General features: G+C 44.9%; 1 protein-coding gene across 8 annotated transcripts in view; it reads left to right on the top strand.

Moving 5' to 3' along the window:
- Positions 1 to 695: 695 nt before the first annotated feature.
- WDR31 (WD repeat domain 31) overlaps positions 696 to 15877 on the top strand; it is a 16634-nt gene continuing 1452 nt past the window's right edge. Inside the window, exons 1-11 of one of the 8 annotated variants that reach the window (XM_015568793.1) lie at positions 696 to 756; positions 3728 to 3821; positions 5194 to 5334; positions 5978 to 6107; positions 7597 to 7671; positions 8616 to 8760; positions 8858 to 8958; positions 10347 to 10414; positions 11584 to 11725; positions 13479 to 13641; positions 15461 to 15877. The exon at positions 15461 to 15877 is cut by the window's right edge and continues 639 nt beyond it. In XM_015568793.1, coding sequence (XP_015424279.1) covers positions 5222 to 5334; positions 5978 to 6107; positions 7597 to 7671; positions 8616 to 8760; positions 8858 to 8958; positions 10347 to 10414; positions 11584 to 11725; positions 13479 to 13641; positions 15461 to 15621 — 1098 coding nt within the window. In that variant the 5' untranslated portion in view covers positions 696 to 756; positions 3728 to 3821; positions 5194 to 5221 and the 3' untranslated portion in view covers positions 15622 to 15877. The other 7 variants (XM_015568792.1, XM_006771205.2, XM_006771204.2 and 4 more) reach the window with 7 other exon arrangements.

Genomic DNA, 15877 nt, shown 5'->3' with positions numbered 1-15877 from the left:
GGAACCCCATCAGGGATACTGGAGAGGGGACACCCTCTCTGGGGAAGACAGACCCAATCACCAGCTTGATATTCTGTAAAGGAACATTTCCCTCACCACCCACATCCCTGTTTCCACAGGCGCCCAACTTTCAGAAACTTCACAAATCTTCATTGAAGGCAGTTCTGTTGGGAGATCAACACTACAGGAGGCAGCTACTGTGGTATAAAAGAAATGTTGGCTAGGACCTCTGCATTCATTCATTCATTCATTCATTCATTCATTTATTCATTCATTCAACACATGTTCAATGAGCCACTACTGTACACCAAGCCTTGTGCTATGTGCTAGGAATACAGACAGGAATGGACTCTAGTCTGAAAGCAATGGATTGGAGCTGTAAAAACTTAGTCTAGAAGCTGCTGTTGGTTTCCGAACTGTCTTACCATTCATTGGCTCTCTAGATTTGAGTCTCTAGAAGGTACTGAGGGATCTCTTTGCTATGGTGGTGGGCCATAAATGTTTGATGAAAGGAATAGGGGAATGTGGAACCTGGGGAAGTGTCCAAAGGAGGACTCTCTGCCTGGGTGGAATCAGGAAAAACTCCAAAGAAATAAAGCAATACCTCTATCTAGACGAGTAACAATTTAAAAGGTGACATTTTAAGGGTTTCCTCCATTACTCTTATGGTAATACCAGCTTTCCTTGCATTATATAGATTCTCTGGTCTGGGCACATCGGTCCTCCTCTCAGGAGCCTCATCAACGCATTGTTACGGTAAGAAAGCAGGGCGGGGTGCTGTCGGCTGGGCTCCTGGGAGACGTCAGGAGAGCGGAACCACGGTTTAGCAGCCGGCGAGGCTGTCCGGAGGCTTTTCGGCCGAACTCCCACCCTAGCGACGCGCGCCTCGTTGCTAGGGGCGGCGGCATGGGCCTTGGAGCGCTCCGCCAGCCTCACCTCCCTGCTGGGCAGCCGGCCGATGGGTATGGAGGCCGAGGGGGCGCGGACGGGATAGGAAGGGGCTCAGCGGGTGCGCGGGAAAGTGGGAGCCCTCGTGTTTTCCCGACTGCAGGCCCACCTGGCCGAAGCGAGGAGAGAATTCCGAGGGCCGGGCTTGGGTTGGGTGGCGCTGGATTCCCATCTTGGACGTCCCCAGGCCCCTTCCCCCACAAGCACACATCAAACATAAGCTTTGGCCGTCCGCATAGATTGGATGAGGGCCTTTGTGAACTGAAGAGCCAGAAAGGAAAAACTGCACACAGTGTCCTTAAAGCTTGAGGCAACCTTGGGATTCTGGCCTAGTGCTGACTTCTTGTGTGAGTCTCGGTAAGACCCTCTTATTCTCTGGGCCTCGGTTTCCTCTATTTGTACTATTAGAGGGTTGAATCAGACCACCTCCCACATGTTTCTACCGTGATTTTGTGTTTGAGCGTTGGTTTCCATGTCTTGGTCTCCCGGAGTGTAAGGTTAGATGTGTACAGCGGGAGATCCGAAATCACCATTTATGTAAACAGTGGACCAAGAGTCTAGGGAAATGTGGTCCTGTTCCCCAGCTCTGCTCCTGCAAGACACAATTCTCTGTGTCCCAGTTTCTTCATGAAAAACAATAGTTGGATATATGCTGCATTATATCAAGGAATATGGCACTAGAAAGCTAAAAGAGGGTTTTCTGAGTTATGTTTAGGGTGACCATTGGGTATCTCGGGGTCTTTGGAAGGCAAATTGGAGCAGAAATGGATGCTGGGATTCAGATTTAGTCCATCAGGAGCCAACAAGGACACGCAGAGCCATGTTGAATTTATGGCTTTCCCAAGGTCTGCCATCTTTTCCGGGCCTGCAATTGAATTAAGCAGAGTAACTGCTTCCTGAAGGATTTGCTGTTGGGCAATTTTAAAGAACCCGTATTGTTGGGTCCTTAAAAAGCTTCTTGCCAAACAGACTCTTCACCTTAGTATTTCATTCATTCATCCATTTATTCAACAGATAGTTGCCTTGCATCCATTCTTACATGCTATGCTTAAAGCACAGATACAAAAATGAACAAGGCACCGTCCCTTCTCTCAAGTATATTACATGTTCACAGTATAAACAGGAAGATAACTGAATAGTATTTTAATTTCTTAGGTTAGTCAACTCAATAAATTACAACATGGACATTGTCTAAGTACATATACTTTGTTTTTGAGATTTTTAAGTTGCCTTGATATATCATGTAATAAATTCTTAGCCTTAGTGTGATCAATCACTCTGGTCAGAGGACAAAGTTGGCTTCAGTTTAAAAATCCTCCAGGCTCATATATCCATTTGTATCTGTTCTCTGAGTATATTTATGTATGTTTAATATATGTGTCTTAAGGGCAGTAGTAATAAGGGTGAAATTGCTACTTTCAGTAATGCTATCAATCATGTTAGTAGCCATCATTTACTCTCAACCATTTGCCTGGTTGAACTGAGGGCCTGTATGCACTACCTTTATAGAGATGCAGTTGAGTATGCTGGTCCAGAGCAAGGCCTCTGGAGCAAGACTGCCAGATTCAAATTTCAGCTGTGCTACTTATTTGCAATTTATTTGTAAACTTGGGCAAGTTATTTAACATCTTTGTGCTTCACTTTTCTCATCTGCAAAATGAGGAAGGTAACTATTCCAGAGGCTTATGGAATAGATTAAATGAGCTAATAAGTGTAAAACACTTAAAATAGTCCTTGGCACATCCTGAGTGCTAGTTTTAATCTTCACAAAAGCCCAATTGTAGAGTTATCCCATTTTACACATAGGAAACTGAGACTTCGGCTCAACAGGTTGCCCAGACCTAGTCCTAAAAATGATGCCAGTGCACTCAGTCAAATGTTGTTCTGACTATTCTGTGCTGCTCTTCATTATTAGACACTGTCAATTGATAATTTGAATTTGTTTATTTGAATCCTTACAATGGATTGTTAAAATGCAATAAAACTGGTTTCTTCTTTGTAGATTTTTATAATGGAAATTCTGGACTAGAGTAAATGATAGCTACTAACGTGGCTACTGGACTAGAAGTCAATTATACCTAGTTATAATTTTGAGTAAATAATTCTCCAGATCTTTAAATAAATAAAGGGTTTGCCCTCACTGGTTTGGCTCAGTGGATAGAGCATTGGCCTGTGGACTGAAGGGTCCCAGGTTCGATTCCAGTCAAGGGCACATGCCTGGGTTGCGGGCTTGATCCCCACTGGGGGGCATGCAGGAGACAGTCACTCACCATTGATGTTTCTATCTCTCTCTCCCTCTTCCTTCCTCTCTGAAATCAATAAAAATATATTTTTAATAAATAAATAAATAAATAAATAAATAAATAAAGGGTTTTATGTGATTTTGAAAAGCTCTTTTATCTAAACGTCTATGTCCGACCCATACTTATTAAAGTATTATTTTAAACAGGAGAAATTGCCTTTCTCACAAAAACACTAAGCTCTGAAGTAAGCAGTCACCTCTGAAGATTTTTGATGAACTATGAGTAAAATAAAAATGTTTAATGCTGCATTTAAGTAGATGCTATTTTGCATATTTAAACAGATATATTATTAATATTATGGTATGCTTTCCCCCCAAATATTGGAATTTTGTAGTATCTTTTTCTTTGTGAGGGAAAACTACACTTAATCTCTTTAGTTAACAAAGTCCTTAATTTACCTTGTAAATATCCTTTCGGTACAAACATATGCTTAGACGGAGAAGAGATTAATTTAAGCATCTTTTCACTACTTACAGAGTTTAGGAAGGGGCCGCCTGAAGTATTTTCCAAAGAATAAACATTACAAAGCATTGAATACCGAAGTTCACGAGAAGATCCTATTGAATTGGGGTAATGTAAAAGTTATTTTTTTCCTTAGAATGTTCCATGAATATTCTTCAGGTGGGAAGTATAAGAAGATACCAGCTACGAATCTAATCAGTTTAAGCAGAGCCAGTCCATTTATAGCACCTGCAGTTTCCAGTGACCTAGATCTCTGAATGGCATCTGTCCTTAGTTTGATGACAATGTTGAAAAATGGGTTAGGCTGGCAGTCAGGATGCCTTGCAACCTCTACCAATCTACAAGCAACACAACATCCCAAGCTTTTTGCAAGCTATCCTGGAATTTTTCCTGTCAGCACATCTTGTGCTTATTAGCGAGAACTCTAGAAGGTCTGAACTGGAAGGGACCTTAGATTCACTAATTCACAAATGTTTTATCACACTGAGCAAGCCACTTAAGGTACAAAGATGAATATGACAGAGTCCTTCCACTTAGGGAGCAGATAGTCTTCTAAAAAGCGTTTAATCTGAAGTCACATTTTATAGATGGGGAGGCTGAGGCGTAGAGTGGGGAATGGAGGAACTCAGCCAAGGACACACAGTGAGATGAGGTAGAGCTGGGGCTGGAGCTCAGGGCTCTTGATGCCACAAACACTGTTCTCTGCACTGTGCTGTGCTTCTAGACTGGTTACCAACTCTTTTCAGGAGGTTAATTCTGGCAGCTTCTCAAAATGTTGGCTAAAATTCTTCTGGAAAACTCTATTTGTTAATAGAGGCCTGGGTTAATAGTAATGAGATGATTGGGAATACTTGGTGAGTTTTAGCTGCTGTCTCCTTGTACACTCTTCTTCCTAGAACTAGGCTTATTGTGCCCATAAGAAACTCATCTAGAACTTCTTTTAGCAGAAACCCAGAAGAGATGAGGACACCTTCCCAATTACTTCCTTTACCCTTCAGTATCTCAGGGAGCAGCTAGCTGCAGAGGACAACAGAGTAGCTGAGATTAGCCCCTAGTCACATACCTTTAGTCCCAGCCCATGTCCACAGTGGCCACATCTGCTTGCTTTCTCTTTGTTCTCCAGTATAGGATCTGCACAAATTAGGTGCTTAAGAGGTATTTCCTGAATGAGTGTATGGATGAGCATCTGTCTCTCTCTTTAAATCTAGCCTTGTTAGTTACGGGGGACAATACAAGTACATCTGGAAAACATTTAGTAATGTTTTATTCTAACATAGTATATCATCCATTATTGGCATTAATTAAGTTCTAGGTTAGTGGCTCTCAAACTTTTTGGCCTCAGGACCCCCTTTCACTCTAAAAATCATTGGGGACTTCAAAGAGCTTTTGTATTAGTTTTGTTCGGTTTTTATCTGCTAATGCTTTATTGTAGGGTGTGTTCCCAAGGCCATAAGAGTGTATTGTTCTTTTTACTGACCAGGGAACACAACGTCCAGCAGCCACAAGGAATGCTGCCCCTCAGGTGCCATCTGAAACGAGCTCCTCAGAAGATTTTGTGTAGGTTCTGTGCCATGATGGGGAAACTGCAAAGCAAACTCAAACACAGCACTTATAAATACAGGTACGGCAGCCCTACCTGGGGTCCCAGGTTTTGTCATGCCCATTACAGTTCTCCACTGAAGAAAGAGAGGGCCCAGAGCAAGCATTGATGACCTTCTCTAACCTGTCCGTTTGCTCGGTTTTCTTTTGGATAAGAAGCAGTCTAGCTTGGTAGCTAGTGTCTATGGCCACACAGAGAGGGGCCCTACAGCTTTGGAATAATCTCTAGAGCAGCGGTTCTCAACCTGTGGGTCGCGACCCCTTTGGCGGTCAAAGGACCCTTTCACAGGGGTCGCCTAAGACAATCCCGCATATCAGATATTTACATTACGATTCATAACAGTAGCAACATTACAGTTATGAAGTAGCAATGAAAATAATTTTATGGTTGGGTCACAACATGAGGAACTGTATTTAAAGGGCCAGAAGGTTGAGAACCATTGCTCTAGAGTGAGAAAGACCCCTGGCCTCTTGGCTTCAGGATTCCCCTTTGTCAGATTCAGTCATTCTGAGCATCTACGAACCGGCAATGTCAGTGGTTCTCCTTTCCCACCTTTCTCCTCCGTCTGGCCTGAATTGCTGCTTTCGCTCACACTCTTCTTCCCCTTGCTCTGCTGTGCACTCGCATGCCACTGGCCTCTCATTCTCCATCCTCTTTTTAGCAGGCCCGATGCAATTATAGAAGAGAGAATTCAAACTACAGCTTTTCATGAGTATAGCCCCGCTCACGTGGACACCGTCTCTGTTGTTGCTGCTCTGAACTCAGACCTCTGTGTCTCCGGAGGAAAAGATAAGGTGGGATTTGCAGTGCTTCCCAGGGAACCAACTTATCGCAGAGAAGGGAACATGTTTGGGAAGCAAACACTGGTTTTTTCATTTCTGGGAGCAGTGTTGGGTAGTGTAAAATACGGTTTTAGAATTAGAAAGACTGGGTTTAAATCCCTTCTCTGCCACTTCCTCTTACTTTGGGCAAGTCTTTTAATTTTCTTGAGCTTTAGTCTATTATCTATTAAATGGGAATAATAATGTCAACCTCACAGCACCATCGTGAGGAATAAATGGTAAGATCTTTAGCACTATGCCTCCCATGTGCTTTTTATAAATGACAAATATTATTATTCCAACCAGTCCATTTTTACACCTTCACACAGACACAGGAGTTATTTGTCAGCAAAAGGAGGCTTCTAGTCTCTTAATTGCTCTTTTGCCCAGATCTCTACATTGGTGTTGTGATTCTTCCTTTCTCTGGTTTTGTGCTTCCACTGTCACTGTGAATCTGGTTGCTTTCTCTCCCTCAGATGTGGGTCTCTCATAGCACTTACAGCCAGGATATTGGTAGCAAAAATGTTGATTCTTTTATGGTAAATGCCTCTCATTTTCAGTAGCCTTTTAGGATCTTCAAATTCCATTTTCACACTGTATTTCACTGACTTTCAGATCCACACGTTTCCACATTTTAACATCTCTGAAATCAGTATGCATTTGAAAATTGATAGCATAATTTAATTGACAGCATTTGTCTTAATATGTATATTATCTTAGACGTGAAATTTTTATTGATATGAGCCTCACCTGTGAGGAATAGATGGGCAAGGATTAACATCCATTATGCAGATTACAAAACAGGTTTAGGTCAAGTGCTAACATGCTCTTTACTCTCTAGCAGTGAACTACAGAGACTGGGCCAGGGAATGCTTTTGAAAACCTATTTTTTTTTTGAGGGGGGGATTGCTTACAAAAAAATATTATATTCCTGGAAAAAAGATGGAAAGAGATTGTTAGCAATGATTCTCTCTGGCAGGCGGGATACGAATGAGGTTTTCTGAAATTTAACAAAGTGCAGTCTGTTTTGCAATAAATGGGAATATACTTAACACTAGTGAACTGTACACCTACAAATCATTAAGAAGATGATAAATTTAAAAAACTAAAATAAAAATACAGTACAGTTAGGGGATGAAATCTAGTCCTATGTAGAATTCTCCTTCAGTATCTACAACCAGAACCTTAATCTGAATCCGTTTCCCTTAGGGAGTGTTATCCCCAACCCATCAGTAAGGCTCAGAGGGTTGGCCCAGGAGCTGGGGAGAGATAGGACAGATCAGGAGGAAAGATAGAAACTCAAAGTAGGGGCCCTGAGGAGGGACACAATAGAACCCTAATGCTTGTCCAAGTCCCTGGACAGAGAGGAAGAAGTCAGGTAGAGGATGAAGTAAAGGCTTGTTGTTTCAGTTAAACACACATTCATTCAGTTAAACTAAACTGTGCGAGTGACTCTCTGCAGACCGTTGTGGCCTATAACTGGAAAACCGGAAACGTGGTGAAAAGGTTCAGAGGACATGAACATGACATCACCAAGGTAAAATTGTCAAGTGGTTATTATCACGGAGGGAATTTGGAACTGAATAAAGGAACACCTAATCACTCTAGATCAGTGGTTCTCAACCTTCCTGATGCCACGACTGTCATGTTGTGGTGACGTCATGTTGCTACTGTTATGAATCATCATGTAAATATCTGATATGCAGGATGATCTTAGGCGCCCCCTGTGAAAGGGTCGTTCGACCCCCAAAGGGGTCGCGACCCACAGGTTGAGAACCGCTGCTGTAGATGGTAAGAGTGATTGAATATTCTTAAAGGCACATGCAAGGGCTTTGTATCTGGTGCTGTGAAGTCCTACTCCAGGAAGAGCAGAGCAAACCATTCACTGAGCTATTGGTACAGGGATATTGGACATAATTTTTCTTTTGTTCTTAACCCCTTAATAGCTCAGGTGGTAAAAAGAGAGTAGCTCTCCCTGGCTGATCCTCACTCAACAGGGACATGCATGGAAGACTTCCTGTGTGCTTGCTATAGTTAGAAAAATGACATAATCTCGACTTAGTTGGAGAAATTTTTTAAAAGCCAACAATAGTTAAATAAAAATTAATTTGTTTAATAGCTTTACAGAGTAGAGTGCGTTTCCAGCAAAAATGACAGAGAATGCCAACTTATATAACGCTCCTCTCTGAAGGGGCCAAAATTGGGGTGCTAACTGTCATAATGAAACTCAGCATCAGCCCCAATCCCATAGCACGGAACAGTATTTTCCTGTCAGATACAGTGCATTACGAACCAGACTGAGAGAGAAGATCAGGCTGTAACCTTCTTATCCCCAGGTCTTTTCTACTTTAACACGTTAAGCGCCCTGTCAGTCACCAGTGACTGACACTATACTTTCCGTCCCGAAGACAAAACAGGCTGGGCGCTTAACGTATTAAAATCCATACAAACAAGCACACCAAAGCTTGCTTTCTCGAGCAGATAGCCTGTCTTCACAAATCAAACCAGTTCTTCAGCGCCTCCCGGGACAGGATGGTCATGATGTGGGACTTGCACGGCTCCTCACAACCCAGGCAGCAGCTCTCGGGCCATGCCATGGTGGTCACTGGATTAGCTGTGAGTCCTGGTAAGTAAGGCAGAGCCCTTCCCGGGGCCTTTGGACTTTCTGAAAAGCCTGTTCCAAGTCTGTCACATGGACCGTCTTCTTGCCATTGTTTCCAAAGACTCAACACAGCTGTGCACTGGCTCTCGGGACAACACCCTAGTCCTGTGGGATGTGGGGACCGGACAGTGTGTGGAGAGAGCTTCGGTCTCCAGGAACCTGGTACGAACTCTAACTGCTATGCAGCAGGGCAGCAGAAGGGAGGATGGGGGGAGGGAAAGGGCCTGGGCGAGAGATCAGGAGACCCACGACCAGGCATTAGAGGCTTGGTCCTCATTGTTCCCCACCCTAACTCTCTGTCAAACCCCAGCGTCTCAGGGTTATCGGATTAGATGATCTCTTAAGGTCTTTTGCTCCAGAAAACAATTCCACTAGTTTATATTGGAATCTTAAATGGTGTCCTCACTTATTCCTTCAAAACACAGTTAGTGTATTTCTTCTGTGGGCCAGACACTGAGCTTAGAGCAGGGTTAGTGACTAAGGACACAGTCTGTGTCCTCCAGGAGCTCACAGTCGTGCTCTGTGTTCTGTATCTATAACATTATGCAGAGAAATAAGAATGACGTTGTTTTCTATATAATTTGCTCTGTGTATGAAGACCGGCGTTTCCTGGTAGCAGACTAGTATATAAACTCCACAGCCTTGGGGGTCAGTCATACCTGAGTTCAAACCATCAATCCACCACTTTTTAGCTGTGTTACCCTAAGAAACTTACTTAGAGTCTCAGTGTCTTCATTTATAAAATGGGGAGAAGTATATCACCCGACATGGTAGATGTTCCTTTAGTGCTCATCACATGTCAATCATAGTTATCTTTTCCAATTTTGAAGACAACTGTCAATGGCAAGATGTGCTTGCCCTATGCCAGGCGTCCTCAAACTACGGCCTGCGGGCCACATGCGGCCCGCCGAAAACATTTGTCCTTTCCGCCGGGTGTTTTTGCCGCCGCTGCCTGTCTTGCTTAGCAGCTGACTCGTCCCGGGCCCGCAGTGCGCATGTGTGGAATGTCTGAGGACAGTGAACTGGCCCCCTGTTTAAAAAGTTTGAGGACCTCTGCCCTATGCCTTGTGTATTTGTGGAGGTTCCTGGGGAAAAAGAAAATCTTGTTACCTTGGGTTGTTTTGAAAAGTCCTTCATGCCTGCCCACCAGAGGGCTGCAGAGATAAAGTGCAAGAAGACCCCTTTGTCAACCCTCTGTGGCCTACGCTGTGGTTTCAGTGGCCCCGCTTTACAGCAGGGACTGCTCCCCTGGCTGCCACAGACCAGCAGCTCTTTGCCAGGTGTTTGGGTTCAGGCATCCTAAGAGCGCCTGCATGCATGTGGGTACCCACAACTGGCCCAGCTGCGACTGTTGATGCTGCTAGCCAAGGAGATGCAAGGAGAGCATGACTGATGAGTGTCTGCAAAACATGAGACCCCTTCCTCCAAGTCAAATTCCCTCGTTCAGCGTCCTTGAGAAGTGGTACAGAGATGCTGTCCCACTGTTTATGGGAATTCCAGGGGAGGAATGACTTGGTCTGGAGACATTTTGAAAATTGTGCTTCTTCCAGGTCACTCACCTGTGTTGGGTCCCCAGAGAAGCGTATGTACTGCAGGCTTCTGAAGACAAAACCGTCAGGTGGGCCCACTGAGCAGCAGTGACAGTGTTTCTGGTGAAGATTTGTGGCCCCCGCGCTTACATGACTCCATTCCCACTCTGCTTCTCTGCATTGCTGTGCCCTTGTGAGGGCATTCTGCCCCTTTGCCCCTCCCTGGTCCTGGGGCCTCTCTGATCTGGCCCCATGGGATCCTCTGTATAGAGGCTGAATGCTATCAGGCCAGGAAAAACCCAAAGCAGCTGATTCCACCCGCCCTGGCTGTGTAGCTGGTGAACAGTCAGGTTAACCTCAGGATCAGTCACTTGCTCCTCCCACCCCTTCGAACGGCCTGGCTTTGTTTGCTGGCCCTGCTCAGGCCCTCACCTTCCCAGTCACCAGCCCTCAGGCGAGGCCCTCCCTGAGAAAGCAGAGTGAGACTCGCCATCAGGGGAATCAAATGAATCAACTGTTCTCAGGCTAGAGAGCGTGACTAGAAACTGTGGCTGTCAGAGAGATTCTACTTAGAAAATGGTAGGAACGAGACAAGAGGTAAATAAAATACTGCCCAGTGAACCCCATAGCCAAGGTTGACCAAGTCTGTAAATCTTTTGTTTATGAATCTGGAAAGATGATTGCTCCTCTGTACTATCATAAGTAACTTTTTAAAAAAATTATAGCCCAGCCAATGTGGTTCAGTGATTGAGTGTCGACCTATGAACCAGGAGGTCATGGTTTGATTCCCGGTCAGGGCACACACCCAGGCTGCAGGCTCAATCCCCAGTGTGGGGCGTACAGGAGGCAGCTGGTCAATGATTCTCTCTCATCATTGATGTTTCTATCTCTTCCTCTCCCTTCCTCTCTGAAATCAATAAAAATATATTTTTAAAAATTATAAATCACAGGCACAGAAATATCTTCCTTCCATTGAAGGCAGCACCCCAAAAGACCAAATTAGCTTATATAATTAAGTTGCTTGGTCTAAATTTCTATTATCTAGATCTCAAAATAGAAAGAACTCAGATGTCATTTTGTTATTTCCTGCCAGCTTGGAGTCCCCGAGATTGATCTGGTTCAAGCTGCTATTTTTAGGTATATTATGACTCCATTCCGACTGGCCGAAGCAGCAAAGAGCCAAGACTTTTATGATTGCAGGTGATTATGGTATATTTATTTACTATAAACTCATTTTTTTTGCTGTAATTTCTTTCAGATTATGGGACAGTCGGGGGCTCCAGGTGGCTCATATATTTCCTGCAAAGCAACACATTCAGACCTACTGCGAGGTCAGTGAGGATGGACACAGGTGTCTCTCCTGCAGCAGTGGCTTTGGAGGAGAAGGCTGTGAAGCCACGGTGAGGGGTCATGTCCAGTCCAGGTGTATGGTTGTTGGTGAGCAAATAACTTGTACTGGGCTGCACGGCAGGTCTGCTAATGGCTCAGGCCTATTCCGAGGGCAGACTATAAGTGAGCTTTTGCTTTCCGAGTTGGTTTGGGAAAGAGGAATGGGATGAGAGCCAAGAAGGCTGTGTCCTAGAACTGGCCTGCTGATGTCCGTCCTCCCAGCAGGACTTAGAAAGGAGAAGGACTCTATGAAGAACTAAGTGTTTTCATTGTACTTGTGGTCACAGTAAAGGAGGTTCAAGCTCTTTAGGAAGTTGGAGTTTCAGTGTTGATCGAGGGCCCACCCCATCCCTTAACCATTTAGCTTTCCTTTCAATTAGTTTCAGGATAGGCTCTTCCAAAGTACGTTGGATTCCTAATAGAATACCAGTTAAAGGGGTCATCTAGTATCTAAATAGAATAATTATAGCTCCCATTTTATCAAACATTTCTTTTTTTAAAAATATATTTTATTGATTTTTTACAGAGAGGAAGGGAGAGGGATAGTTAGAAACATCGATGAAAGAGAAACATCGATCAGCTGCCTCCTGCACACCTCCCACTGGGGATGTGCCTGCAACCAAGGTACATGCCCTTGACCAGAATCGAACCCGGACTCTTCAGTCCGCAGGCCGACACTCAATCCTCTGAGCCAAACCTGTCAGGAATATCAAACATTTCTTACAGCCTAGGCATTGGGCTGAGCACATTACATGTATTATCTCATTTAATCCTTAAAACAACCATGCGAGCCCTAGCCGGTTTGGTTCAGTGGATAGAGCACCGGCCTGTGGACTGAAGGATCCCGTGTTTAATTCTAATCAAGAACACATGCCCGGGTTGCGGGCTTGATCCCCAGTTGGGGGCATGCAGGAGGCAGCCAATCAATGATTCCCTCTCATCACTGATGTTTCTATCTTTCTCTCCCTCTCCCTTCCTCTCTGAAATCAATAGAAATATATTTTAAAAAAAAAAAACCACCACGTGAGTCAAGTAGTATAATTCCCATTTTACAGATGAGGAAATAGAGACACGGCAAGTTGTACAACACACACCTGGAAAGTGTTGGGTCAAGATTTTCCATCCCAGACTGCTGATGTGGCATCTTTTCTTCAAGCTAAGCGTTTCCAGCTCCTACACTGTCCCTCAGAGGACATGGTGTCCAGTGATTTCATTGTTTTTTGGACACAATTCAGTTTGCTCTCTTACCTGAACATTATTCTCCAGGTGTGGTCTGATCTGTATCAGCAAAGAATGGGACTGGCGGGACTGGCGCCTCATTGTAGTCAAGCTTTAGTGATGGCATTAAGTCAGCTCTGTGCCTGCATGTACTTACAAGAAGGTGCTCCTAACTGTGGGGTCCCCACAAGACCCACAGATACCAAGAGGCTGGTATAAGGTAGCTCTTGAGTTGTCATAGGAAGTCAGTAACCTCATACTCTCTCATGCTGTAGGACTTGGAGCTTCGCTTTCCTAACCAGTATGTTAATGAGGAAGGCAACAGCCCTTCAGGCACATTCTTAACCAGGGTTGTTTGAGACATAGTTGGTGCTTAAAATAATCACTGGGTGGATGGAGTGGATGGGGTGGATGAAGGTAAGGGGAGCTACAGAAGTAGGTAAGTGGAGGGAACAGGTGGGCCATGAGATGGAGAGGCGATAGATATCAATGACTAAAGCTGGGGAAATGTATACATCTGAGGTAGCCTATGTCATTACTTTGCAGTTGTGGGACCTAAGACAGACGCGGAACAGAATATGTGAGTATAAGGGGCATTTCCAGACGGTGGCATCCTGTGTCTTTCTACCAAGAGCATTGGCCTTGATGCCTATAATCGCTACCTCATCACACGACTGCAAGGTGAAGATTTGGAACCAAGATACTGGAGGTGAGGACCCTACTATTAGTGCTTCTTAAAGATATGTGAAGTCTCAAAGGCTTCCTTAAAGCTTCCCTTCCATTTCTCAGCACACCACGCATGTCCTGCCACTGGTCAGCCCCCTGGTGGTTAAGACCCAACACCAGATACCGAAATCTCTGTTCAGCCTCGGCTAGAGGCTACATAGCATTTCTATCATATTGTACAGACTCATCCCTAAGAGCTCAAATATATTTGGCTTTTATATTCTTTCTATTTAAAATTCTTCATCAGGTTTTAACTTGTGTTGCTCAAAATGTCTGGAAAAGAGAACGGAAATTGCCATTTTAAAATTTATTTTTCAAGGACTAAAATGAGCCTCAGCTCTTGGTGGGGTGAGGTGGAGTAAAGATAGTTTCAGAAAGACTGTGCCCCATTTTGACTCTGCAGCTAAGGTCTTTAAAATCATCATGACACTTTAAAGCACCAGAGAAAATAGTGTCTTAGGGAACACAGCTCCCTGGAGTTGTCGATGCAGGGGTGTGCTGATCCAGCTCCTCATGGCTGATTATTAAGTATTCAGGGATATTTAATACGGTCATAGTGGGAGAATTTATGCCACAGGATTTGGCAAATGCTATGAATAAAGCTTGTGTTTCCTTCCACCCTGCTGCCTCCATGCTATGCTGTCCTGGACATGGTTCTGCTAAACACAAGAATAGCATTACATTAGAGAACCTCAAAGCAAGTCCCTCCTACAGTAACCTTCCAGAAATCCGGGTCCCATCAAAGGAGGGTAGGGTAGCTCCCTCAGAGAAAGAGGTGAGATCGTGTCAAGGGGCACACAAGCTAAACTTACACAGTAAGGACAGCCCGCTGTGCCCGCCCCCGGAGTTGCCTTCTCCAGTCACCTCGGTCTCCTCCATGTGGGAAGTGGGAGAAACAGCTTTTTAGCTTCATTAGCATAAACCTGAGACCAGGGGGAAGGAGACCTGAAGTGCTGCCCTGCCCACCCGATGTGTGAGAAGGCTTTGAAGTACAGGTGGAGGGAGACTGGCTCCACTGGAAGCCCCTGACTGCCCTTCAGGTTCCCCGTTATCTGTTGTCTTGAAGGGAGGAGAGCCTGGGAAGCCAAACTGAAAACCAGTGTCCCTGTCTGTTTTCCTTCGTCCTGACCCTGCTTTGTTCTCAGGGCAGGTAACTGAGGGCAACTTTTTAATTTTTTCCAGACAGAGAGAGAGGAAGGGAGAGAAAGACAGAAGCATTGATTTGTGGTTGCACTTGTTTATATATTTATTGGTTGCTTCTCATATGTGCTCTGATTGGGGGTTGAACCCGCAACCCTGGCATATCGGGACAACACTCTAACCAGATAAGCTACCCGGCCAGGGCTGAGGACAACTTTTTAACATGTCCTTGCCAGGGAGGCCCCATGTGTCTGAACACACTTCTCAGTGGCAGATAGCCATCCTGTTTGGTTTGTGCGCCATTCTCGATAGTCGGAAGTCGTGGGATTGACTGACTTCCCTGCTAGTGCATGTTCCTCTAAAGCAGCTGTGGGCAAACTACGGCCCGCGGGCCGGATGCGGCCCGTTTGAAATGAATAAAACAGTTCACACAAACACTCCATCCATGCTTTTGTTCCGGCCCTCCGGTCCAGTTTAAGAACCCATTGTGGCCCTCGAGTCAAAAAGTTTGCCCACCCCTGCTCTAAAGCATGGGGTGCCTCTGTTGTGTGGGTTGGAGACATACAGCACTTGCTTTCATTACGTGGAGTTCTTACAGACACAGCATTTCATGATATTGCACTCTTGGCCTAAGTGTCTGGTTTCCCACTTCCTCCCCCCAGCCTGCCTGTTCACCTTGTCTTTGGATGGATCAGGACCTTTGACCTCCCTGGCCGTTGGCGACACCATCTCCTTATTATGTACAAGTTTCCGCAGAGGAATTCACTTGCTCAGAGTGGACCACAGCTCAGGGCTGGAACTGCGGGAAGTGGCAGTATTCTGAGGCCAAGAGACGTTTGCTGGACAAAATCAAGCCATGGCCTCTCCCTTCCCAGTGTGGCTCTGTTTTTCCACGTTATCTTCAGGGGACGGCAATGGGCGGTTGGTGTTCTTTGTTTAGGTTCACTTGTCTTAGAAGCTATATCGGTGTTAGAAGTCCATGTGAAGCCAGGGGTTCAAAATCAGGTGCAGAGTTTAGAGACATGGGTTAAACACAAGGTTCTCAATCTACGATAGATCCAAATGCAAGTTTAGCGAGC

This window comes from Myotis davidii, unplaced genomic scaffold, assembly GCF_000327345.1.
Source record: "Myotis davidii unplaced genomic scaffold, ASM32734v1 scaffold64, whole genome shotgun sequence".
NCBI lineage: Eukaryota > Metazoa > Chordata > Mammalia > Chiroptera > Vespertilionidae > Myotis > Myotis davidii.
This window is presented reverse-complemented; position numbering and strand designations above follow the sequence as displayed.